Below are 27,282 nucleotides of genomic sequence, written 5' to 3' on the forward strand. Positions count from 1 at the left end.
GCGAGGATCTTTTGCAACAGGGCCTGTTCGTCTATCAAGACTTACCGCGGCTACGTTGAACGGCATGGAAGTTGAACGGCTGATTCTAACCAGGAGAGGGATTCCTGACAAGGTCATCCCGACTATGATACAAGACAGGAAGGGGGTAACGTCTAAACATTACCACCGTATCTGGAAGAAATATGTCTCTTGGTGTGAGAGCAGACAGTATTCTGTGGTAGAATTCCATCTGGGACGTCTCCTGCTTTTTGTGCAGTCGGGAGTGGATATGGGCCTACATCTAGGCTCCATAAAAGTCCAGATTTCGGCCTTGTCTATTTTCTTTCAGAAGCAATTGGCTTCTCTTCCTGAGGTCCAGACGTTCTTGAAAGGTGTTTTGCACATCCAACCTCCCTTTGTGTCTAAAAGCAGTCTATTGCACGCTGTATCAGGCTCACAATACAGCATGCTTTTTCCACGGCAGGCTTGCCGGTTCCAAAATCTGTACAGGCCCACTCTACTAGGTCGGTGGGTTCTTCTTGGACGGCTGCCCGGGGTGTCTCTGCTTTACAGCTCTGCCGAGCAGCTACTTGGTCAGGTTCGAACATGTTTGCTAAGTTTTACAAGTTTGATACTTTGGCTTCTGAGGACCTTCAGTTTGGCCAATCTGTTCTGCAGGAACCTCAGCACTCTCCCACCCAGTTTGGGAGCTTTGGTATTTCCCTATGGTACTAAATGGATTCCCAGTATCCCCTAGGACATAAGAGAAAATAGGATTTTAATTACCTACCGGTAAATCCTTTTCTCGTAGTCTGTAGGGGATACAGGGCGCCCGCCCAGTGCTCGTTCTTCCTGCACTGTTACTTTATTAAGTATTCTGGTTTGCTCAGCTGTTGCTGTTCCTGTTTCAGGTTTGGTTAGCATGGCTTTCCTCTTGTTCTGTGTGTGCTGGTTCGTAATCTCACCACTTTCCTTATATGTCCTTCTCTCAAAGTATGTCCGTCTCCTCGGGCACAGTTTCCTAGACTGAGTCTGGTAGGAGTCCTGTCAGCGGGGAGCGGGACCATTAATCCTGAGAGAGGTTGGGCCGTTCCCCACCCCTAAGTCCCACGAAGAAGGCAGGCTGGTGCCATCCAGTCCTGCCTGAAAACTATGCAGAAAACTCTTCAGGAGCTTCCATAAGCTTGACCTGCTCCTTTGGGCACATTTTCTAAACTGAGTCTGGCATAGAGGGAGGAGCCAGCGCACACTATCATTTTCTCAAAGTGCCCAGGGCTCCTAGTGGACCCGTCTATACACCATGGTACTAAATGGATTCCCAGTATCCCCTACGGACTATGAGAAAAGGATTTACCGGTAGGTAATTAAAATCCTATTTTCGTGTTGAAATTTTCGTGTACTAGGAACACATAACTTTGCGTGATTTAAATCACTAAATTATGGGGGAGCGATCTTTACAAACAATGTCATCATTGTTTTAGTCAGCTATTGTGTTTTGAGAATTGAAGACATTTTTAGGATTTTAACTGCTGTCAAATTGTGAATAAGGACTAAAATGGTTCTGAATACCTTGAAACGTGTTGATTGGTCGCCTGGGAAGAGAGGCAAAGCCATAACACTTCATGAGGAAGGGTATACCTACGAAGAAATTGCAAAGAGGTTGGTCGGTGGGGCAACGAAGAACTTGGAGAAAGCCCACGCTTACAAAACAAGATGAGCGCAGCATCTGTCGCCTGGCCCTGCAGGACAGTTTTAGGTCTGCAAAACACATCAACAACATAATGAAAACATCTGGTGTCCAAGTTTGTGACTGAACCATACGAAAAAAACTTTGTGACAATGGTTTTCAAGCTAGAACCCGAGAAAGAAGCCATATCTAAACCAAAAACAGAGGCAGAAACGTTTAGATTGGGCTCTGGCACACAAGGAGTGGACAGAAGAAGACTGGGACAAGATTGTTTGGAGTGACTAGACCAAAATCAGCGTTTTCGGGAGTGATGGAGTGAAATTTGTTCGGTGTTGGCCTGGGGAAGATCTTTTGCCCAAGTGCCCCACGGCAACTATGGAGCACCCAGTGAGTGTGATGGTGTGGGGCCGCATGGCCAGCCATGGTGTGGGACGTTTGGCTGTCGTTAATGGCAATATCAATGCCAAAAAGTACAAGAAGCAGTGCTGGAGGCGATACTGTTGTCCACAATCGAGGATTTGTTCGAAGGTGACCCACAGAAGTGTATCTTTCAGCAGGATGGAGCGCCATGCCACAAGAGTTCCATGAAGTGGTTCGTGATCACCAAATCACTGTCCTGCCTTGGCCAGGAAATGGTCTGGATTTAAATCCGATAGAAAATCTCTGGTCAAGGTTTAGGGGTATATTCAGTAAGTGTCGCATCCTTTCCGACTGTCTGATTTGGCCACTGCTACTGCTGCTCCCCCTGATCCCCACTGCTGCTTCCCCCCCCCCTCTCCGGCCGGGCGTCCACATCTTCCGTGCAGCTGCTGCTGAACCCGGCGCCATGTGCCGGGGTCAGCAGCACCACGGCTCTTCCTCCCCGGACCCGGAGCAGCTGCCCTTCATCAGGTAGCAGGGGTACCCCCCAGATGACACCTACCCCCTGTGCGCTGACAGTGGCAGCGGGGAGAGCTGACGGCGGGGGTGGGGGGGAGCTGACAGCTGGCGGAGGCGGGACATGTCAGCGGCGGGGGGAGGCGCTACCCGGGAGTAAGGAGCCTGGCCGGGTGGACGCCCTGCTCAATCCAACTTTTTTTAAAGTTGGATTGAGATCGTCGGAAAGGGGGCCAAAACCTGTCGGATTTGGCTCCGTTTCTGACAAAAGCACGCGGATCGGCGCCTATTCCACCGATCCACGTGTTTTCCGACAAGTCAGGAATTCCCGACTTGTTGGTAAAAAAGTGCCCACTTTGAATAGGTCGGAACCCCTTCCGACAGAAATCTGTCGGAAGCTGACGTATTTCCGACAAGACGGCAGCTTCCGACAGCTGTTGAATATATCCCTTAAAGTGATGGTATCACAAAAAAATCCAAGTAACAAGAGAGAGCTGATCGAAGCCATAATCCAGGCCTGGTACCACGTGATTTCACCTGAAGATCTGGGACGTCTGGTTCACTCGATGCCTCGACGAATCGAAGCTGTTCTTAAAAACAGAGGATATCCAACGAAATATTAATTTTGTGTATAGCTGAAGTTACAATTTTTTTTTCTATAATAAAAACATAACTGTAAATCCCTAGTTTAACTGAATTTTTCACTGGATATTTGCCTAATGGCAACTTATAAATAAATAATAACGATTACACTCACATATACATTGATTGGAATATAAATTATAAGTGATTATAATGTAAAAATAGTGAATAAATGCAAAATTTTACTAAAACTGTCCATAATTAATTCCACTAGTCATATACGCCTTTTTGTCCATTAGTGCTCATCTCATTGTACATATGGAGGAGAGGAAACCAAACCTTTACTACTAGTGCAGCTGAGCTCTCCACACAGTCGTTGCCAAGATGTGACCAGTATAGCCAGGATCTCCACACAGGAGTTATCAGTATAGCCAAGCTCTTCACACAGGAGTTATCAGGATGACCAGTATAGCCAAGCTCTTTACACAGGAGTTATCAGGATGACCAGTATAGCCAAGTTCTTCACACAGGCTTTATCAGGATGACCAATATAGCCGAGCTCTTCACACAGGAGTTATCAGGATGACCAATATAGCCAAGCTCTTCACACAGGCGTTATCAGGATGACCAATATAGCTGAGCTTCTCAGCACAGGAGTTATCAGGATGACCAGTATAGCCGAGCTCTTCACACAGGAGTTATCAGGATGACCAGTATAGCCGAGCTCTGCACACAGGAGTTATCAGGATGACCAGTATAGCCGAGCTCTTCACACAGGAGTTATCAGGATGACCAGTACAGCCGAGCTCTTCACACAGGAGTTATCAGGATGACCAGTATAGCCGAGCTCTTCACACAGGAGTTATCAGGATGACCAGTATAGCCGAACTCTTCACACAGGAGTTATCAGGATGACCAGTATAGCCGAGCTCTTCACACAGGAGTTATCAGGATGACCAGTATAGCCGAGCTCTTCACACAGGAGTTATCAGGGTGACCAGTATAGCCGAACTCTTCACACAGGAGTTATCAGGATGACCAGTATAGCCGAGCTCTTCACACAGGAGTTATCAGGATGACCAGTATAGCCGAACTCTTCACACTGGAGTTATCAGGATGACCAGTATAGCCGAGCTCTTCACACAGGAGTTATCAGGATGACCAGTATAGCCGAGCTCTTCACACAGGAGTTATCAGGGTGACCAGTATAGCCGAACTCTTCACACAGGAGTTATCAGGATAACCAATATAGCTGAGCTCTCCACACAGTCGTTACCAAGATGTGACCAGTATAGCCAGGATCTCCACACAGGAGTTATCAGTATAGCTGAGCTCTTAGCACAGGAGTTATCAGGATGACCAGTATAGCCAAGCTCCCCACGTAGGAGTTATCAGTATAGCTGAGCTTCTCAGCACAGGAGTTATCAGGATGACCAGTATAGCCGAGCTCTTCACACAGGAGTTATCAGGATGACCAGTATAGCCGAACTCTTCACACAGGAGTTATCAGGATAACCAATATAGCTGAGCTCTCCACACAGTCGTTACCAAGATGTGACCAGTATAGCTAGGATCTCCACACAGGAGTTATCAGTATAGCTGAGCTCTTAGCACAGGAGTTATCAGGATGACCAGTATAGCCAAGCTCCCCACGTAGGAGTTATCAGTATAGCTGAGCTTCTCAGCACAGGAGTTATCAGGATGACCAGTATAGCCGAGATCTTCACACAGGAGTTATCAGGATGACCAATATAGCTGAGCTCTACACACAGGAGTTATCAGGATGACCAGTATAGCCGAGCACTTCACACAGAAGTTATCAGGATGACCAGTATAGCTGAGCTCCCCACGTAGGAGTTATCAGTATAGCTGAGCTTCTCAGCACAGGAGTTATCAGGATGACCAGTATAGCCGAGCTCTTCACACAGCAGTTATCAGGATGACCAGTATAGCCGAGATCTTCACACAGGAGTTATCAAGATGACCAGTATAGCCGAGCTCTTCACACAGGAGTTATCAGGATGACCAGTATAGCCAAGCTCTTCAAACAGTAGTTATCAGGATGACCTGTGTAGCCGAACTCTACGCACAGGCGTAATTAGGATGACCAGTGTGGGCATTATCAGGATGACCAGTGTAGCCGATCTCTACGCACAGGCGTTATCAGGATGACCAGTATAACCAAGATCTCCATACAGTCATAATCAGGATTTGACCAGTATAGCCAAGCTCCCCGCATTGAAGATATCAGGATGACCAGTATAGCCAAACTACCCGCACAGGAGTTATCATTATGACCAGTATAACCAAACTCCCCGCACAGGAGATATCAGGATGTGACCAGTATAGCCGAGCTCCCCGCACGACTGCTATCAGGATGTGACTGTAGTAGGCTATGTAGGCTGTATCTGAGATCACCACACAGTCATTATCAGGATGGCCAGTATAGAGGAGTTCTCCACACTGGAGTTATCAGGATGACCAGTATAGCCAAGTTCACCACACAGGAGTTATCAGGATGAACAGTATAGTCAAGCTCTCCACACATGAGTTATGAACTTGAGTCTGGTCATTTATGAATCAAAGTGGTGTGACGGCTTTCTATTTGTGTTCCGCAGGTACACAACGAAACATTTGAATGACGAGACTACCTCGAAGCAAATCAAGGCAATGCTGCAATAACGGTGGTGCCAAGTGCATATCTGCTGTGGACACAAGACAGTATTCTGCAATGACTGAGGCGTCCAGGATCTTAGTGATTGCGATGACCATTTCTGCCCGGCTCTTTTTATTTCCCCATTCCTGCTCTCTATCAACTGTCCTTTCTTTACCCTCTTTTTTAAACCACGTCCTTGTTCTTTTTTGTGCCAAAATCAATGGAAATAAAACCTGGAAGGCAGTTAAACGTTTTGAAAGATGGCCGTTTCAGTGGCAGCTATTTATGCATTGCGTTTGGTTTCCTCTTTTCAGGAGGAAAGATTTTGTGACTTGAACTAAATATTTTTAAACTGTATTTTTTGTTGTTGTTTTCCCAGAAAATAAACTAATATTTAATATTGCTTAGACTGCATGGCGGAACTGCCTATTTCTGCTGTTAAGAAAATAAATAAAAATAAAAAATACAAGATTTTTTTTTTATATTGCAGCTTTTTTTTTTTACTTTTTATTATTTTTTTTGCCCATGCACAACCAAGAAAAAAATAAAATGAGCAGAGGTGTTTAAATTAACTGTTGTATAGAATATGGTACCCAGCACAATGATATTTTTTTTTTTGGATTAGAAAAACAAAAACAAAAAACAGATGTTTTTAGGTTGCATTTTGACTCATTTTTGTAAGGATGTATGTTGTATGTTTTAATCTTTGATGACTAACATAAAAATAATGTGATGTGTGCGTAACGGAACTACGTATGCATGTTTATGTCCAATGGATGGCTGTTAAAATAATAATAAAAAAAAGAAAAAATCGGCTTTCATTTTTGTAATGCGTGGACTGATTTATCAGTGTCATATGATTTAGTAAATGATTGGAGTCCCTGTTTTATTTTTATTTTTTGCACCAGTGGTAAAAAAAAAAAGATCAGGAGAAGTAAAACAAAAAAAAATGCTGGAATAGGAATTAAGAAATTATACACCCTTTGTCGGGGCAGGATTGGTGACTGGACATATTACAGGCATGGTTCAGCCTCTATCTGATCCTTGTACTTGGTGCAAATGATGTGATTATCGTAACCTACTATAAGACTAGTGGTTACAGCAGTAAATAAAAATAAAATAAAAAAACTTGCATTGTTAGTCTAGGATCTACTACATTCATCCAGTAAAGACTAGTTCTTGAATGTTGTGTAAATTCTCTCTGGCCAAAACTATCGATTACTAATTCTCTGTCTTGCCATGTATTATTTTTGGAATTGGTAGAGACCTTGACTCACTAACCATCTATTTCAAGCTGTCTGTTACAGTTGGTGCTGATTATGACCCAAACCCTTTTGACATAGACTTTATGGTGAAACATGTTGGTAATGGATACATCAAGGACACAGATGTTAGAGACCTTGTTCCTTGACGAAAGATGTTTAATACATCTGAAACGTTGGCTAAAAAGTTTTGAGTCCGTGATGTTTGTTTGAAAGTCCGAGGAGTGCGACCTTGCAGCTGTTATATTGGTAAAGTTTCTTTACAATGGTCTGCACCCAGGCTATTGTAATATTAATGGGTTGAGTGCCGGTCTGTCCACACCAGTGGTCGGGGAACAGGGGTAAATTATCCCAAATGGGGTAAAAATGAAATTCCTGGGGGTAATGGACGGTTGCGCTGCCGAGACACAGCCCAGTCCAGCATCGCCTGGCTTGCCCTGTGCTACCTTCTGCCCGCCCTGTGCTGTGTTCCTGGCCGTGGTGTGACGTGCTGACGTCACACCGCGCTCCCTCATGCCAACCCATCCTGCGCTGTCCTGTCCTCCCGCCCGCGGCCCGCCAACCCACACACAGAACACTGACATTACTCAGGTGAGGATGTGACCATCTGTCTCCTAAAAGTCGTGTTGTGCCCCCCCCCGCCCATCCATCTTTCTTACATTCATTCTGGTGATTTGGGGAGAAAGTGTTAATTAACCCATTCATTGCCAAAAAATAATTTGTGAAAATAATAATTTTGTTTTTTTTATAATTTTTTCTATCTATCTATCTATCTATCTATCTATCTATCTATCTATCTATCTATCTATCTATCTATCTATCTATATATCACGCCCAATTTCCTTTCTAAAATTATCTCCGTTATGGCGCATATTGCGCCCATAGTAATCAGGTTTAGCTGTGTAAAGGGTTGGGTGCCTCCCTACTCTGGGGGTAGCGAGCTGAAATAATAATACAACGTCCCTGAGGGCAGAAACAGAATGGGTGTGGAAAGGGGTGAAAAGAATTGAATCCCGCCCAATGTGTGTGTGTGTGTGTAAACCAGGGGTCATGGAACTTTATTACCTTTTAGCCCAAAATATATTTCTCTTACGTCCTAGAGGATGCTGGGGACTCCGTAAGGACCATGGGGATAGATGGGCTCCGCAGGAGACATGGGCACTAAGAGAGAACTTTAGGTATGGGTGTGCACTGGCTCCTCCCTCTATGCCCCTCCTCCAGACCACAGTTTATTACTGTGCCCAGAGGAGACTGGGTGCATTACAGGGAGCTCCCCTGAGTTTTCCTGAAAAAGAAAGTATTTGTTAGGTTTTTTATTTTCAGGGAGCCTGCTGGCAACAGACTCCCTGCAGCGAGGGACTGAGGGGAGAGAAACAGACCTACTTTAATGTTAGGCTCTGTTTCTTAGGCTACTGGACACCATTAGCTCCAGAGGGAACGGAACGCAGGTCTCACCCCGCAGTTCGTCCCAGAGCCGCGCCGCCGTCCTCCTTGCAGAGCCGGAAGATAGAAGCCGGGTGAGTATGTGAAGAAAGAAGACTTCAAAGGCGGCAGAAGACTTCAGATCTTCACTTAGGTAACGCACAGCGGTAACGCTGTGCGCCATTGCTCCCACACAGCACACACAAACGGCAGTCACTGTAAGGGTGCAGGGCGCAGGGGGGGGTGCCCTGGGCAGCAATATGGACCTCCAAAGGTGGCAATAAACTTATATACAGGCTGGGCACTGTATATAAGAGAGATCCCCCGCCATATTTTGAAATTTTAAGCGGGACCGAAACCCGCCGATGAGGGGGCGGAGCTTGTTCCTCAGCACTCACCAGCGCCATTTTCTCCACAGCACACCGCTGAGAGGAAGATCCCCGGACTCTTCCCTGCTTAACCACGGTGAAAGAGGGTTTTAAAGAAGGGGGGGGCACATAATTTGGCGCAAAATAGATATTACGGCGCTATCTGGGTAAAACATATAGGGGTATATTCAATTAGCAGCGATAACGGACTTTTCGCGCGCAAAGTCCCGTTTTCGCCCGAAAAAACTGACTTTTCCCGCGAAACGCTATTACAGCCTATTCAATTTTCCGGGAAAATTTATCGGTGATAATTTTTTCACTAATTTCACTTCACCTACTCTGAAGCAGGTGAAAAGTTGGGAAAAGTCACTATTTTAAGGTAAAAATGTTTGGATATGGTGCAGAACTCCTGGGACACCCCCGTTAATGACTAATTAGGCACGTTGAAGTTTTTAATTATTTTTAATTGGCCAATAATGACGTCATTTTTGGGGTGAAAAAGTGTAAAGTGATGGAAATTGGGGTTCAAGGTATCGGACAGGTATATTCGGGTGCTTTATGAGTGGGACACGTGTTTTTTAGGCTTGCAGATGGGAGTAATCGGTCTGTTTCCACTTTTTTTTTAAGTACCCTAAAATGACCCAAATATATACTTATACCCATTTTCATGTACCCCAAATTTAATGAGAGCATTTATTTTGCTCAAAAAAACTTGCTTTCTATCATTTTTTTTGCATTTTTATAAAAATGCATATAACAGCCATTTCACACAATTTAAGTCCCCAAAAACTCTCTAATGTGATCTCTAACACACTTCTCTTCTGTTTTCCTATGTTAGTTTAGCATTTTTTGGGGTACAGGCTGATTTCCCCATTTTCATCTGCACTTTTCACGGCAAGAATTTTCACGTGAAACTCGTTTGGAATTAAATAGGTCGAAAAACTGAGCATTTTCGTGGCAATTTTCGCCCGATTGGCGCGAAAAATTTTCACCCGAAAAATTGCCGCGAATTTGCGGATAATTGAATACCCTAGATAGTGTGTTTTTTCCTGGGTCATTAGCGCTGGGTGTGTGCTGGCATACTCTCTCTCTGGCTCTCCAAAGGGCCTTTGTGGGGGAACTGTCTTCAGATAAGAGGTTTCCCTGAGTGTGTGGTGTGTCGGTACGCGTGTGTCGGCATGTCTGAGGTAGAAGGCTTTCCTAGTGAGGAGGTGGAGTAAATGTATGTGGTGTCTCCGTCGGCAACACCGACACCTGACTGGGTGGATATGTGGAATGTTTTAAGTGCTAATGTGAATTTATTGCACAAAAGGTTGGACAAAGCTGAAGCCAGGGAACAGGCAGGGAGTCAACCCCTGCCTGCCCCTATGTCGCAGGGACCTTCGGGGTCTCAAAAGCGCCCACTATCCCAAATAGTAGACACTGATACCGACACGGATTCTGACTCCAGTGTCGACTACGATGATGCAAAGTTACAGCCAAAATTGGCTAAGAATATTCAATATACTGTATGATTATTGCAATAAAGGATGTACTGCATATCACTGATGAGCCCTCTGTCCCTGACACGAGGGTACACATGTTTAAGGGGAAGAAAGCTGAGGTAACCTTTCCCCCCTCTCATGAGCTTAACGAGTTATGTGAAAAAGCTTGGGAATCTCCAGACAAGAAACTGCAGATTCCCAAAAGGGTTCTTGTGGCGTATACTTTCCCGGCTAAGGACAGGATACGGTGGGAATCCTCCCCTAGGGTGGACAAAGCGTTGACGCGCTTATCCAAAAAGGTAGCGCTGCCATCCCAAGATACGGCTACCCTCAGGGATCCTGCTGATCGCAAGCAGGGGGCGACTTTGAAGTCCATTTACACACATTGTGGTACTTTACTCAGACCGGCGATAGCGTCGGCTTGGGTTTGTAGCGCTGTAGCAGCGTGGACAGATACCTTATCGGCGGAATTGGATACCCTGGATAAGGATACCATTATATTAACCCTGGGTCATATTAAAGATGCTGTCTTATATATGAGAGATGCTCAAAGAGACATTGTCCTGCTGGGTTCTAGAGTCAACGCTATGTCGATTTCTGCAAGACGAGTCCTATGGACCCGGCAATGGACAGGTGATGCCGACTCAAAGAGGCATATGGAGGTTTTACCTTACAGGGGTGAGGAATTGTTTGGGGAAGGTCTCTCGGACCTGGTCTCCACGGCTACGGCAGGTAAATCAAATTTCTCTAACGTCCTAGTGGATGCTGGGGGCTCCGTAAGGACCATGGGGAATAGACGGGCTCTGCAGGAGACATGGGCACTTTAAGAAAGAATTTAGATTCTGGTGTGCTCTGGCTCCTCCCTCTATGTCCCTCCTCCCTCTATGTCCCTCCTCCAGACCTCAGTTTGAGACTGTGCCCGGACGAGCTGGGTGCTGTTCAGTGAGCTCTCCTGAGCTTGCTGTGAGAAAGTATTTTGTTAGGTTTTTTTATTTTCAGGGAGCTCTGCTGGCAACAAACTCCCTGCATAGTGGGACAGAGGGGAGAGAAGCAGCCCTACTCTCTGAAGCTAGGTCCTGCTTCTTAGGCTACTGGACACCATTAGCTTCAGAGGGATCGTACACAGGATCTCACCCTCGTCGTCCGATCCCAGAGCCGCGCCGCCGTCCCCCTCGCAGAGTCGGAAGACAGAAGCCGGGTGAGTATGAGAAGCAAGAAGACTTCGAAATCGGCGGCAGAAGACTCCGTTCTTCACTGAGGTAACGCACAGCACTGCAGCTGTGCGCCATTGCTCCCACACACCTCACATACTCCGGTCACTGTAAGGGTGCAGGGCACAGGGGGGGGGGTGCCCTGGGCAGCATATGGACCTCTTTTGGCAAAAGTACACATATATACAGTTGGGCACTGTATATATGTATGAGCCCCCGCCAAGTAAATGTATATTTAAGCGGGACAGAAGCCCTCCGTCAAGGGGGCGGGGCTTCTTCCTCAGCATTCACTAGCGCCATTTTTTCTCCACAGCTCCGCTGAGAGGAAGCTCCCCAGGCTCTCCCCTGCAGATTCAAGGTAGAAGAGGGTAAAAAGAGAGGGGGGGCACATAATTAGGCGCAAAAATCAATATAAACAGCAGCTACTGGGTTAACATTAAGTTACTGTGTTATTCCTGGGTTTATAGCGCTGGGGTGTGTGCTGGCATACTCTCTCTCTGTCTCTCCAAAGGGCCTTGTGGGGGAATTGTCTTCAGATGAGCATTCCCTGAGTGTGTGGTGTGTCGGTACGTGTGTGTCGACATGTCTGAGGTAAAAGGCTCCCCTAAGGAGGAGATGGAGCAAATGTGTATGTGAGTGGTGTCTCCGTCGACAACGCCGACACCTGTTTGGATATGTGAAATTAAGTGCTAAGGTAAATTTATTGCACAAAAGATTAGAGAACAGACAGGGAATCTACCCATGTCTGTCCCTATGTCGCAGAGATCTTCAGAGTCTCTCAATGATCACTATCCAAAATACTAGACACTGATATCGACACGGAGTCTGACTCCAGTGTCGACTACGATAATGCAAAGTTACAGCCAAAATGGCAGGAAAGTATTCAATATATGATTATTGTAATAAAAAAATGTTTTGCATATCACTGATGACTCATCTGTCCCTGACACAAGGGTACACATGTTTAAGGGGAAGAAAGCTGAGGTAATTTTCCCTCCTCTCTTGAAGAAAAAGAGCGTGAATCTCCAGACAAGAGACTGCAGTTTCCCACAAAGAATTCTCAGGGAGTATCCTTTCCCTACTAGGGCCAGGATACGATGGGAATCTTCCCCTAGGGTGTCACGTTTGCTCAAAAGGTAGCGCTGACTTAACAGCTATCCTCAGGGATCCTGCAGATAGCATGCAGTAAAAGTACTTTGAAGTCCATTTACACATTCTGGTACACTACTCAGACCGGCGATTGTGTCGGCATGGGTTTATAGCGCTGTGGACGGATACCTTATCAGCAGAGATTGAGACCCTAGTATGTATAAATATATATGTATATATATATATAAAAGATGCTGTCTTAGATATATATATATATATATATATATATATATATAAAACATGCCCAAAGAGACATTAGTCTACTGGGTTCTAGAGTCAACACTATGTCGATTTCTGCTTGACGTGTCCTGTGGAACATGCAATGGACAGGTGATGCCGACTTAAGAGGCATATGGAAGGTTTACCTTACAAGGCTGAGGATTATGTGGAGAAGGGATCTCGGACCTGGTCTCCACAGCTATGGCTGGTAATTCTGATCTTTTGCCTTATATTCCCGCACAGCCTAGGAAAGCACGACATTATTAAATGCAGTCCTTTCGATCACAAAGAAACAAGAAAGTCCGAGGTGCGTCCTTTCTTGCCAGAGGCAGGGGCAGAGGAAAGAAGCTGCACAACACAGCTAGTTCCCAGGAACAGAAGTCCTCCCCGGCCTCTACAAAATCCACTGCATGTCGCTGGGGCTCCACAGGCGGAGCTAGGCCTGGTGGGGGCACGCCTTCGAAATTTCAGCCACAAGTGGGTTCACTCCCTGTTGGATCCCTGGGCAATAGATATTGTGTCTCAGGGATACAAGCTGGACTTCGAGGAGATACCCCCTCACCGACGGCCCTGCAGGCTTCCCCCCACGAGAGGGAAATAGTGTTAACTGCAATTCACAAATTGTATCTTCAACAGGTGGTGGTCAAGATTCCCCTCCTTCAACAAGGAGGAGGTTATTATTCGACCATGTTGTAGTCCCGAAACCGGACGGTTCGGTCAGACCCATATTGAATTTAAAATCCCTGAACATATACCTGAAAAGGTTCAAGTTCAAGATGGAATCGCTGAGAGCGGTCGTCGCAAGCCTGGAAGGGGGGGATTTTATGGTGTCTCTGGACATAAAGGATGCATTCCTTCATGTCCCCATTTATCCACCTCATCAGGCGTACCTCAGATTTGTGGTACAGGATTGTCATTACCAATTTCAGACATTGCCGTTTGGTCTCTCCACGGCACCGAGAATATTTACCAAGGTAATGGCGGAAATGATGGTACTCCTGCGGAAGCAAGGGGTCGCAATTATCCCATACTTGGGCGATCTCCTCATAAAAGCGGGATCAAGAGAGCAGTTGCTGATCAGCGTAGCACTTTCTCTGGAAGTGTAACGGCAACACGGCTGGATTCTAAATATTCCAAAGTCGCAGTTGGTTCCTACGGCTCGTCTGCCTTTCCTAGGCATGATTCTATACACAGACCAGAAAAGGGTTTATCTCCCGATAGAGAGAGCTCAGGAGCTCATGACACTGGTCAGGAACCTATTAAAACCAAAACAGGTGTCAGTGCATCACTGCACTCGGGTCCTGGGAAGGATGGTGGCATCATACGAGGCCATTCCCTTCGGCAGGTTCCATGCGAGGACCTTTCAATGGGACTTACTGGACAAGTGGTCTGGATCACATCTTCAGATGCATCGGTTAATCACCCTATCCCCTAGGGCCAGGGTGTCTCTCCTGTGGTGGCTGCAGAGTGCTCACCTTCTTGAGGGCCGCAGATTTGGCATTCAGGACTGGGTCCTGGTGACCACGGATGCAAGCCTCCGAGGGTGGGGAGCAGTCACACAGGGAAGAAATTTCCAAGGTCTGTGGTCAAGTCAGGAGACTTGCCTTCACATCAACATCCTGGAACTAAGGGCCGTATACAACGCCCTACGTCAAGCGGAGACCCTGCTTCGCGACCAACCGGTTCTGATTCAGTCAGACACCATCACCGCAGTGGCTCATGTAAACCGACAAGGCGGCACAAGGAGCAGGGAAGCGATGGCGGAAGCCGCCAGAATTCTTCGCTGGGCGGAAAATCACGTAAGCGCACTGTCAGCAGTGTTCATCCCGGGACACGACCTCCACCCGGGAGAGTGGGGACTTCATCAGGAAGTCTTCGCACAGACTGCATGTCGGTGGGAACTGCCACAGGTGGACATGATGGCATCCCGCCTCAACAAAATACTACAGAGGTATTGCGCCAGGTCAAGAGACCCTCAGGCGATAGCTGTAGACGCCCTGGTGACACCGTGGGTGTTCCAGTCGGTCTATGTATTTCCTCCTCTTCCTCTCATACCCAAGGTGCTGAGAATAATAAGAAAAAGAGGAGTGAGAACGATACTCATTGTTCCAGATTGGCCACGAAGGACTTGGTATCCAGATCTGCAAGAAATGCTCACAGAGGAACCGTGGCCTCTTCCTCTAAGACAGGACTGGCTGCAACAGGGGCCCTGTCTGTTCCAAGACTTACCGCGGCTGCGTTTGACGGCATGGCGGTTGAACGCCGGATCCTAGCGGAGAAAGGCATTCCGGAGGAGGTCATTCCTACGCTGATAAAGGCTAGGAAGGACGTGACAGCTCAACATTATCACCGTATATGGCGAAAATATGTTGCTTGGTGTGAGGCCAGGAATGCCCCTACGGAGGAATTCCAGCTGGGCCGTTTCCTTCACTTCCTACAGTCAGGAGTGAATTTGGGCCTAAAATTGGGTTCCATTAAGGTCCAGATTTCGGCCCTATCCATTTTCTTTCAAAAGGAGTTGACTTCACTACCTGACGTTCAGACGTTTGTAAAGGGAGTGCTGCATATTTAGCCCCCTTTTGTGCCTCCAGTGGCACCTTGGGATCTTAACGTGGTGCTGAGTTTCCTGAAATCCCACTGGTTTGAACCACTCAATGTGGTGGAGTTGAAATATCTCACGTGGAAGGTGGTCATGCTATTAGCCTTGGCTTCGGCTAGGCGTGTGTCAGAGTTGGCGGCTTTGTCACATAAAAGCCCCTATCTGGTTTTCCATGCGGATAGAGCAGAATTGCGGACCCGTCCACAATTTCTGCCGAAAGTGGTTTCATCCTTTCATATAAACCAACCTATTGTGGTGCCTGTGGCTACTACTGACTTGGAGGATTCCGAGTTGCTTGATGTGGTCAGGGCTTTGAAGGTTTATGTAGCCAGAACGGCTAGGGTCAGGAAAACAGAGTCTTTGTTTATCCTGTATGCTTCCAACAAGCTTAGTGCTCCTGCTTCAAAGCAAACTATTGCTCGCTGGATCTGTAACACGATTCAGCAGGCTCATTCTGCGGCTGGATTGCCGCTGCCAAAATCAGTTAAGGCCCATTCCACTAGGAAGGTGGGCTCTTCTTGGGCGGCTGCCCGAGGGGTCTCTGCATTACAGCTTTGCCGAGCGGCTACTTGGTCAGGTTCAAACACTTTTGCAAAGTTCTACAAGTTTGATACCCTGGCTGAGGAGGACCTTGTGTTTGCTCAATCGGTGCTGCAGAGTCATCCGTACTCTCCCGCCCGTTTGGGAGCTTTGGTATAATCCCCATGGTCCTTACGGAGTCCCCAGCATCCACTAGGTCGTTAGAGAAAATAAGATTTTACTTACCGGTAAATCTATTTCTCGTAGTCCGTAGTGGATGCTGGGCGCCCGTCCCAAGTGCGGACTTCTTCTGCAATGCTTGTATATAGTTATTGCTTCAATAAGGGTTATGTTATGGTTGCATCAGGTTTGGACCTGTTGCTCTGTTGTTGTTCATACTGTTGACTGGGTATGTTTATCTCAAGTTATACGGTGTGGCTGGTATGAATCTTGCCCTGGATTACCAAAATCCTTTCCTTGTACTGTCAGCTCTTCCGGGCACAGTTTCTCTAACTGAGGTCTGGAGGAGGGACATAGAGGGAGGAGCCAGAGCACACCAGAATCTAAATTCTTTCTTAAAGTGCCCATGTCTCCTGCGGAGCCCGTCTATTCCCCATGGTCCTTACGGAGTCCCCAGCATCCACTACGGACTAAGAGAAATAGATTTACCGGTAAGTAAAATCTTATTTTTTTGCCTTATATTCCCTCACAGCCTAAGAAAGCGCCACATTATCAAATGCAGTCCTTTCGGTCAAATAAACACAAGAGAGCACGAGGATCGTCCTTTCTTGCCAGAGGTAAGGGCAGAGGGAAAAAGATGCCAACCACAGCTAGTTCCCAGGAGCAGAAGTCCTCCCCGGCCTCTACAAAATCCACCGCATGACGCTGGGGCTCCGCTGAGGGAGTCCGCCCCAGTGTGGGCACGTCTTCGACTTTTCAGCCACATCTGGGTTCACTCACAGGTGGATCCCTGGGCAATAGAAATTGTTTCCCAGGGTTACAAGCTGGAATTCGAAGAGGTGCCTCCTCGCCGGTTTTTCAAATCGGCCCTACCAGCTTCTCCCCCAGAAAGGGAGATAGTTTTAAATGCAATTCAAAAATTGTGTCTTCAACAGGTGGTGGTCAAAGTTCCCCTGCTTCAACAAGGGAGGGGGTATTACTCAACCCTATTTGTAGTCCCGAAACCGGACGGTTCGGTCAGACCCATTTTAAATTTAAAATCCTTGAACCTATACTTGAAAAGGTTCAAGTTCAAGATGGAATCGCTCAGAGTGGTCATCGCCAGCCTAGAAGGGGAGGATTTTATGGTATCCCTGGACATAAAGGATGCATACCTTCATGTTCCCATATATCCACCTCATCAGGTGTACCTGAGATTTGCGGTACAGGATTGTCATTACCAATTTCAGACGTTGCCGTTTGGGCTTTCCACAGCCCCGAGGATTTTCACCAAGGTTATGGCGGAAATGATGGTGCTCCTGCGCAAGCAGGGTGTCACAATTATCCCATACTTGGACGATCTCCTCATAAAAGCGAGATCACGAGAGCAGTTGTTGAACAGCGTGTCACTTTCACTGAAGGTGTTACAGCAACACGGCTGGATTCTCAATATCCCGAAGTCACAGTTGGTTCCTACGACTCGTTTGACCTTCTTAGGCATGATTCTGGATACGGACCAGAAAAGGGTTTATCTTCCGATAGAAAAGGCCCAGGAACTCATGACTCTGGTCAGGGATCTATTGAAGCCAAAACAGGTGTCGGTGCATCACTGCACTCGAGTCCTGGGAAAGATGGTGGCATCTTACGAGGCCATTCCTTTCGGCAGGTTCCATGCGAGGACCTTCCAATGGGACCTACTGGACAAGTGGTCCGGGTCACATCTACAGATTCATCAGTTGATCACCCTGTCCCCCAGGGCCAGGGTGTCTCTCCTGTGGTGGCTGCAGAGTGCTCACCTTCTGAAGGGTCGCAGATTCGGCATCCAGGACTGGGTTCTGGTGACCACGGACGCGAGCCTCCGAGGTTGGGGAGCAGTCACACAGGGAAGAAACTTCCAAGGTCTTTGGTCAAGTCAAGAGACTTGTCTCCACATCAACGTCCTGGAACTGAGGGCCATATACAATGCCCTTTGTCAAGCGGAGACTTTGCTTTGCGACCTACCGGTTCTGATCCAGTCAGACAACATCACCGCAGTAGCTCATGTAAACCGCCAAGGCGGCACAAGGAGCAGAGTGGCAATGGCGGAAGCCACCAGGATTCTTCGCTGGGCGGAAAATCATGTTGGCGCACTGTCAGCAGTGTTCATTCCGGGAGTGGATAACTGGGAAGCCGACTTCCTCAGCAGACTCGATCTACATCCAGGAGAGTGGGGACTTCATCAGGAAGTCTTCGCACAGATTGCAAGTCAGTGGGGCCTGCCCCAGATAGACATGATGGCGTCCCGCCTAAACAAAAAACTACAGAGGTATTGCGCCAGGTCAAGAGACCCTCAGGCGGTGGCAGTGGATGCCCTAGTGACACCGTGGGTGTTTCAGTCGGTCTATGTGTTTCCTCCTCTTCCTCTCATCCCCAAGGTGTTGAGAATAATAAGAATGAGAGGAGTACAGACAATTCTCATTGTTCCAGATTGGCCGCGAAGGGCCTGGTATCCGGATCTGCAGGAAATGCTCACAAAAGATCCGTGGCCTCTTCCTCTAAGACAGGACCTGTTACAACAGGGGCCCTGTCTGTTCCAAGACTTACCGCGGCTTCGTTTGACGGCATGGCGGTTGAATGCCGGATCCTAGCGGAAAAGGGCATTCCGGTTGAGGTCATTCTTACTCTGATAAAGGCTAGGAAGGACGTGACAGCTAAACATTATCACTGTATATGGCGAAAGTATGTTTCTTGGTGTGAGGCCAGGAATGCTCCTACGGAAGAATTCCATCTGGGCCGTTTCCTTCACTTCCTACAAACTGGAGTGAATTTGGGCCTAAAATTAGGCTCCATTAAGGTTCAGATTTTGGCCCTATCCATTTTCTTTCAGAAGGAATTAGCTTCTCTCCCAGAAGTACAGACTTTTGTGAAGGGAGTGCTGCATATTCAGCCTCCTTTTGTACCTCCGGTGGCGCCTTGGGACCTTAATGTGGTGTTGAGTTTCCTTAAGTCGCACTGGTTTGAACCACTTAAAACAGTGGAATTAAAATATCTCACTTGGAAAGTGGTCATGTTGTTAGCCTTGGCTTCGGCTAGGCGAGTGTCTGAATTGGCGGCTTTGTCTCATAAAAGCCCCTATCTGGTTTTCCATATGGATAGAGCGGAATTGCGGACCTGTCCTCAATTCTTGCCTAAGGTGGTTTCATCTTTTCATATGAACCAACCTATTGTCGTGCCTATGGCTACACGAGACTTGGAGGATTCCGAGTCCCTTGATGTGGTCAGGGCTTTGAAAATTTACGTAGCCAGAACGGCTAGGGTTAGAAAAACAGAAGCACTGTTTGTCCTGTATGCTGCCAACAAGGTTGGCGCTCCTGCTTCAAAGCAGACTATTGCCCGCTGGATCTGTAACACGATTCAGCAGGCTCATTCAATGGCTGGATTGCCGTTACCAAAATCGGTTAAGGCCCATTCCACTAGGAAGGTGGACTCTTCTTGGGTGGCTGCCCGAGGGGTCTTGGCATTGTAGTTGTGCCGAGCTGCTACTTGGTCGGGTTCAAACACCTTTGCAAAGTTCTACAAGTTTGATACCCTGGCTGAGGAGGACCTCCTGTTTGCTCAGTCGGTGCTGCAGAGTCATCCGCACTCTCCCGCCCGTTTGGGAGCTTTGGTATAATCCCCATGGTCCTTACGGAGTCCCCAGCATCCTCTAGGACGTAGGAGAAAATAAGATTTTAAACATACCGGTAAATCTTTTTCTCCTAGTCCGTAGAGGATGCTGGGCGCCCGTCTTAAGTGCCGACTACTTCTACAAGACTTGTATATAGTTTTTGCTTACATAAGGGTTATGTTACAGTTTTCATCAGTCTCGGTCTGATGCTGTGTTGTTTCATACTGTTAACTGGTTCGTATATTCCTAGTTATACGGTGTGATTGGTATGAATCTTGCCCTTGGATTAACAAATCCTTTCCTTGTACTGTCCGTCTCCTCTGGGCACAGTTTCTCTAACTGAGGTCTGGAGGAGGGGCATAGAGGGAGGAGCCAGTGCACACCCATACCTAAAGTTCTTTCTTAGTGCCCATGTCTCCTGCGGAGCCCATCTATCCCTATGGTCCTTACGGAGTCCCCAGCATCCTCTACGGACTAGGAGAAAAAGATTTACCGGTAGGTTTAAAATCTTATTTTAGATACGCCGACGTTACATTGTGCATATATACTGGTTATCACTGTTTATATGGCATTTCTGAGATACTGTGTGTGTGTGTGTGTGTGTGTGTGTGTGTGTGTGTATATATATATATATATATATTCTAGATACAGAAACATAGTGCAAATCACTTTTAATTAAAACAAATAAAATCCCTTTAACAAAGGATCCACATTAACACATAGGATCACTGTGACATAGAATCCACATTAAATGAATGAGACTGGTACCGAGGTTCTCACCCGTGTGGACTGGTTACCATATGATGTATACAAAATGAAAGCTCTAATCCAAGAGATTCCACATTGGGGGATACCACTGAAAGTAATAGTAAAATAATCTAAAGTGGCTGCCCTAGACAAGTGCCGGCTTTCGGTGGGCACGTAACACAACAGAAGTTCTCATGCAGCCAATGGGGCATAAGTTTGTTGATGGCTCAGCTAACCTAAGCTCCTGATAGCCTACACTCTATTCCATTGTAATCTATGTCCCCCCAAGAGAAAATGTAACTAATTTTGTTTCTTCCTTCCAGTAACATGAAACAGCAGGTCCGTGATCATATCAAATATTGTACAAGTCTCAGAAATACTCATATTGCTAATTCAAAACATCTGAAATAATGTACAGTAAGCTTTCCTAATAGACACTGTACTTTACATTACATTACATTACACAGTATTTTGCGTCCATGTCTGTTTCCATTCACTCCTTTATTTATGGGGTAGCAAGCATCAATAACACCGGCATAACTAGTGGAGAGATACCTCCAGAGCTTTCACGTTGAACACAGCACCAACACCTAGATATCACTTCAAAAAATCTCCTTGGCCATGGCGCTCCTTTCTGTTCTTAATGTTCCTCGGCAAAAGAAAAAATACACAACATAGTGTAATTTGTTTTTATACACATAATTCCAACACCTGTGTTTGAATAATGGAAAGAGAAAGACAGTGGGGACCAATCACCTCCTTGGTGCCCTCTTATTACTCCAATTACCTTAAGGAAACCTCAAACTTAATCGAGGTAAAAGCGTTTTAGTTGAAATAAAAGGATAGATATCCGCAGCCATTAAGAAGTATGCCCTCTACCTTCCTTATATCCCCAAAATGAGGATATAGAGCATGAATTTATTCCCAAGGCAAAACCGCAAACAAAACGAATCCTCCTTGTTAAATGGATCCACTTCAAGGACTCCCAAATTGATATGGAAAGAAACACATAAGTCGCATAGTGTGATATAGTTTTCAAAAAATTTAATAAAACACGCACTTTAAAAACATAAAAGGGGAGAAACATCCAATGTGTATAAGCACGCCTACCAGATGACTATTTGAGTAAAAAATCCGGGGCCTGACAAAGGGAAACCGATAACTCGTTGCCATTCGGAGGGAGGACTCCACGTGGAAAGCATTTGACTGCCTGTGCCTGGGGAATGAGGACTACCTACTTTGGAGTAAAACCGGGACTCTAAACTATGCGCTAGTCTGATTTTTCACTCAGACAAATAGTCATCTGGAGTAATTGGAGTAATAAGAGGGGTACTAAGGAGGTGATTGGTCCCCACTGTCTTTCTCTTTCCATTATTCAAACACAGGTGTTGGAGTTATGTGTATAAAAACAAATTACACTATGTGGTGTATTTTTTCTTTTGCTGAGGAACAGAAAGGAGCGCCATCGCCAAGGAGATTTTTTGAATTTGTATCTGAGAGATTGGTGATATCTCTGTCTTTAGAGGCTGCACCAATTACTTATTTTTGGGAGCGCTGTAATAAGTATCAACCTCTTGTTTACCTAGACATCACTGCTGGAACAATACAGCTAGAGCTTCACCATGAATGCTTCAATGACACCAAGACATGGCTAATGGAGAGATATTTGTGTTGATTAGTGAACTGTGGGCATCATTTAGCGTTAAGAGGAAATACAGATAAAGGGTTCAAATTTGTACTTGGGCAAACCATGTTGCAATGCGAGGGGTACATACAGGGTAAATACCAGCTGCCTTTGCTTACATGTAGTGCACCCACCCAACTTTAAATACGACTGCACGTGGTGGCTACAATCCTTCATCATGAATACACTAGGAATGGCCATTACAATTGCCACCATCGGAATGTAACTCGCTACAGCTTATAGCTATCACAAGGCAACCTTTTGTGGTTATTCTAGTTTTTATTCAGGTGCTGTTACATATATGAAAGGTGTTTATATTAATAATTGTTAAATAATCTTAAAAGCACCAACCTCCCCGGCAGGGGTATATCTAGAGAGGAGGGGACCCGTGTGCAGTCTCAATGTATGAGGGCCCCCTGCTCTCCTGTAGCCGGCAGCGCCACTGTTAGCGCTCTGAGCACTAGAAACTCGGGCGAAGTGCCAGAGTCTGGCGCGGCGGCCATTTTTTCAGAGACCTGCACATGCACTGTAGGTTCTGGCACTGTGCTAGAGTCTCTAGTGCTCAGAGCGTTAACAGCGGCGCTGCCGGCTACGGGAGTGGAGGGGGCCCACATACGGACACCGGAAAGGTAAGTATACAAAAAATGGATGCAGTGTGGGACCCCTCTGGAGCCAGGGGCCCGTGTGCACTGCACCCATTATAGATACGCCACTGCTCCCCTGTATGATATCAATCCGACGATACCTTCAATCTATATAATAAGCAGTCAACTGTATTCAAATGTCTAAAAACAGTTATATCTTTGTATACAGATGGAGCCACGCTAGTCCTGGCTCCGTCTGGGCCTAGGCGCACCTGCCCGGACGCGCCTATCGCCAGGAGAGTCTCCGTCCCGCCGGGCGCCCGTGACGGAGACGCGCCCCATTCACTTGAATGGAGAGCGTCTCTGTCCGCTCGCCCTGACAGAGATGCTGTGAAAGGGAGCGTCTCTGTGCATTCCCGGCGCGACTCGGCGGATGGATCGCCTAGTCACGCCAGGTGGGCACGCCTGCGATGGAGCCACCTCACATGAGCGTGTCTCCATCTGTACATATAGTAAAGTAAGAATGCTTTCAAAAATAGAAGTGTTAATAGTTTTATCAATTAACAAAATGCAAGTGAATGAACAAGAAAAATCAAATCAATATTTGGTGTGACCTCCCTATGCCTTTAAAACAGCATCAATTCTTCTAGGTACACTTGCGCACAGTTTTTGAAGGAACTCTGCAAGGCGGTTATTCCAAACATCTTGGAGAACTAACCACAGACTTGATGATGTTGAGGCTCTGTGGGGCCATATCATCACTTCCAGGACTGCTTGTTCTTCTTTGCGCTGAAGATTGTTCTAAATGACATTGGATGTATGTTTGGGGTCTTTGTCCTGCTGCAGAATAAATTTGGAGCCAATTAGACACCTTCCTGATGGTATAGCATGATGGACAAGTACCAACAAGCCTACATCCACAGAAGATCTGTGTTTAATTCTCCAAGTTCTTTGGAACAACCTCCCTGCCGAGTTGCTTAAAAATTTGTGTGCTCACTTTTCATATAAGGTACAGGTATGGTTCATTAGGTTGCCCCTAACTAGGTCGACCACTATTGGTCGACAGTGACTAGGTCGACACCTGAAATAGGTTGCCTGGGTCATGAGGTCGACATGGAAAAAAGTTGACATGAGTTTTTTTGTGTGTGGTGTTTTCTTCGTAAAGTTACCAGGAACTCCAATTTGTGCACCGCGTCCCCGTGCATGGGGAAGGTGCCTTGCTTTGCTACCGCTGCCTCGGCACAGGTTACTATTACCAATCCTAGTCCATGTGGATCGTAAAGTATGGAAAGTTAAAAAAAAGTGAAAAACTCATGCCAACCATTTCATGTGTTGACCTTTGCCATGTGGCCCTAAAGACCATTGTAACCTAAAGCATGTCAAACAATAGTAGTCGACCTAATTACTGTTGACCTAAGTGATGTCAACCTAAAGACCGGATACCATAAGATACACCTAGTGTGTCTCACATCCACTAAATATTCTCGGAAATTCACACAGATATATCTATTGGCCCCTTATCTCTAATACCTATTTTTACACTCCCCATGCTTCTATCACTGATCTTTTCCTTACACAAAATATAACTATCAACTAGCTTAAATCTCATTTGCTGCACTAGATGTTATATTTTTGGAAAATTACCTGCATTTAAAATCGGTGTATATTGGCTTAATGCCTATGACTTGTACTGCTTTGTATATTGTATTGTATGATTTTGTGTGTTGTTGATCTGTTTTTATATTTCTCGATTTATTATTTTTTTCATGTATAAAACAATAAAAATTACTCAAAAAAAAAAAACTGCGTGCAAGTGTACCTAGAAGAATTGATACTTTTTTGGAGGCAATGGGTGATTTGATTTAGATATTGAAATATTGATTTCATTTAGATTTCACTTCTGTTCATTAACTTTGCATTTTGTTAATTGAGAAAAATAAACTAAAGGGCGGTACTCACGGAGCGATATTCTAAGCAATCTGACTAGATTGCTTAGAATTTGAGCATTATCGCTCCGTGTGTAGCCCCCTCAGCGATAGCGATGCGCAGCCCCGCGCATCGCTATCGCTGCTGCTAGACAGGCCAATCTAGCGGGTCGCTCACTTCACCTGCTGGGTGAAATGAGCACCCCCCGTCTCCCCCCGCACGCTCAGCACACATCTCTCCCGCATCGGGCCGTCTATATGGGTCCTAACACTTATATTTTTTTTAAAAAAACATTCTTACTTTGCAGTATTTTTACCACACCTGCCTAAAACTTTTGCACAGTACTGTATAAAGAGAAAGAGAGACTGAAAATGTGGAGAAGAAATTGCATGTCAAAGAATCAATGACTTCATGTAATGAGGACCTGATAACTCACCAACAGAGACCACTGATATTACGACATCTGTATCGACCAATGGGGGGTCATTCCGAGTTGATCGCTAGCTGCTGTTGTTCGCAGCGATCAGGCTAAAAAACTGCATTTCTGCGCATGCGCAACGTACGGGTACAAAGCCCGTTGTGGTTGTGCACAGGTTCTAGCGAAGTTTTCCTTCGCACTGACGGCCGCAAGAAGATTGACAGGAAGCGGGCATTTCTGGGTGTTAAATGACCGTTTTCAGGGAGGGTTTGCAAAAACGCGGGCGTGTCTGAAAAAACGCAGGCGTGGCTGGGCGAGTGTATGACGTCAAATCCAGACACGAATAGGCTGAAGTGATCGCAAGCGCTGAGTAGGTTCAGAGCTACTCAGAAACTGCACAAACTGTTTTTGCAGAGCTCGGCTGCACATGCGTTCGCACTTCTGCTAAGCTAAAATACACTCCCAGTGGGCGGCGACATAGCGTTTGCATGGCTGCTAAAACTAGCCAGCGAGCGATCAACTCGGAATGACCCCCAATGTGTGTATATACAGTAGCTGATTTTTGACCGTACCTCCAAATGAGCCTCCGAATGAGCCATGGGAAACAAGCGAGGTCTGGTGGCAACGATTGCAATCCCAGCATTGAATGGAAACAGTATTTGCTTCGAATCAGAACATCGATGTTGTTATCAGAAACCATCAGTTTCTAATGACCATCCCTATTGGTGCAGCTACGACGCTGTCTGATGTGTCTGGCACTTGGGGTCTATTCACTTTGCTTTGGGTGAAGATAAAGTGGATGGAGATAAAGTAACAGCCAATCAGCTCCTAACTGTCATTTTCCCAACACAGCCTGTGACATGGCAGTTAGGAGCTGATTGGCTGGTACTTTATCTCCGTCGACTTTATCTCCATCCAAGGCTTAGTAAATAGACCCTTGAGAGTGTTGCTTATGGTTCTGGTATGAATGGTCGACACTCATTAGGTTGACCACTAATGGTCGACGCATGAAAGGTCGACATTTATTTTTGTACTGTTTTTGGTGTCATCTTTTTCCATAACATGGCCAGGAACCCCAATTAGTGCACCGCGTCCCCTTGCATGGCTCGCTGCGCTCAGCACAGGTTACTATTCCCAATCGTAGTCCACGTGGATGGTAAAGTATGAAAAAGTTAAAAAAAATAAAATGAAAAAGCCATATCGACCTTTTCACGTGTCGACCATTTTCATGCGACGACCATTTGTACATGTCGATCATGTCAATGTCGACCATTAGTGGTCTACCTAATGAGTGTCAACCTTAACACTGTCAACCATCTGAACGGATACCGTTGCTTATATCCATTACAGACAACACTGGGAGATGCCCGGGGGTTATACAGTACTTCATTACAAACGTTTCGGGGCACCAATCCTACAGACTCCTGTCAGCCAGCACCAAGTGGCGTCAGGTCACCCAATGGCGTCAGGTCAGCCAGGTGATTATGGACACATACAGTACATGAAATAACACGTCCTGCACATTTACAGATGGAGCCCTGCTCATCTATCCCTTTAATAGGACTAATTGAGCCAGGGCAGTCGGACTTAATCCCCTGCTGTAATGACTTAATCCCCTGCTGTATTGTTCTCTCTGTATTGTATTGCAGTTGAGAACAATGGATGAAAGGCTTATGCTAATAAACCTTAGTGCACTTAGGTGCAACAGAGAAGGCTAGATGAGCGAGGCTCCATCTATATAATGCAATGTGTGCAGATAAAGTTAACGTACTGTATGCTAACGTGCCATGTGTATCCAACGGCAATGGAGCCCATGAGAGTCGATTTATTTATTTTATGATTGAGCAGAGGAGGAAGTGTACATGAACATTCTGCTTTCTGTGTGTGCACTGCACAGCGGTGATCATCCCAACCAAGGGTTACACAAATAATCTATTTCAACGTGCACGTTTCACTGCACTGCATGTGTGCGTAGTTCACCATGCTTCCCTCTGCAGAGCGCAGGGCCGGATTAACAATGGGGCGGATGGAGCTGCACCTCCAGGCCGCCCCATCAAAATAGGCCCACAGCATCTGCTGCATTGCGCTGCTGTACACAGGAATAT

The 27,282-nt window shown here is 46.3% G+C and overlaps 1 protein-coding gene across 9 annotated transcripts in view; it reads left to right on the top strand.

Annotated features, from left to right (window-relative positions):
* CYRIB (CYFIP related Rac1 interactor B) overlaps nucleotides 1-6,601 on the top strand; it is a 258,860-nt gene extending 252,259 nt beyond the window's left edge. For all 9 annotated transcript variants that reach the window (XM_063921287.1, XM_063921284.1, XM_063921291.1 and 6 more), the window contains one exon: nucleotides 5,743-6,601. In XM_063921287.1, the coding sequence (XP_063777357.1) occupies nucleotides 5,743-5,806 (64 nt within the window). In that variant the 3' untranslated portion in view covers nucleotides 5,807-6,601. The remainder of the gene's footprint in view (nucleotides 1-5,742) is intronic.
* The last annotated feature ends 20,681 nt before the right edge of the window (nucleotides 6,602-27,282 follow it).

Source organism: Pseudophryne corroboree, chromosome 5 (assembly GCF_028390025.1).
Source record: "Pseudophryne corroboree isolate aPseCor3 chromosome 5, aPseCor3.hap2, whole genome shotgun sequence".
NCBI lineage: Eukaryota > Metazoa > Chordata > Amphibia > Anura > Myobatrachidae > Pseudophryne > Pseudophryne corroboree.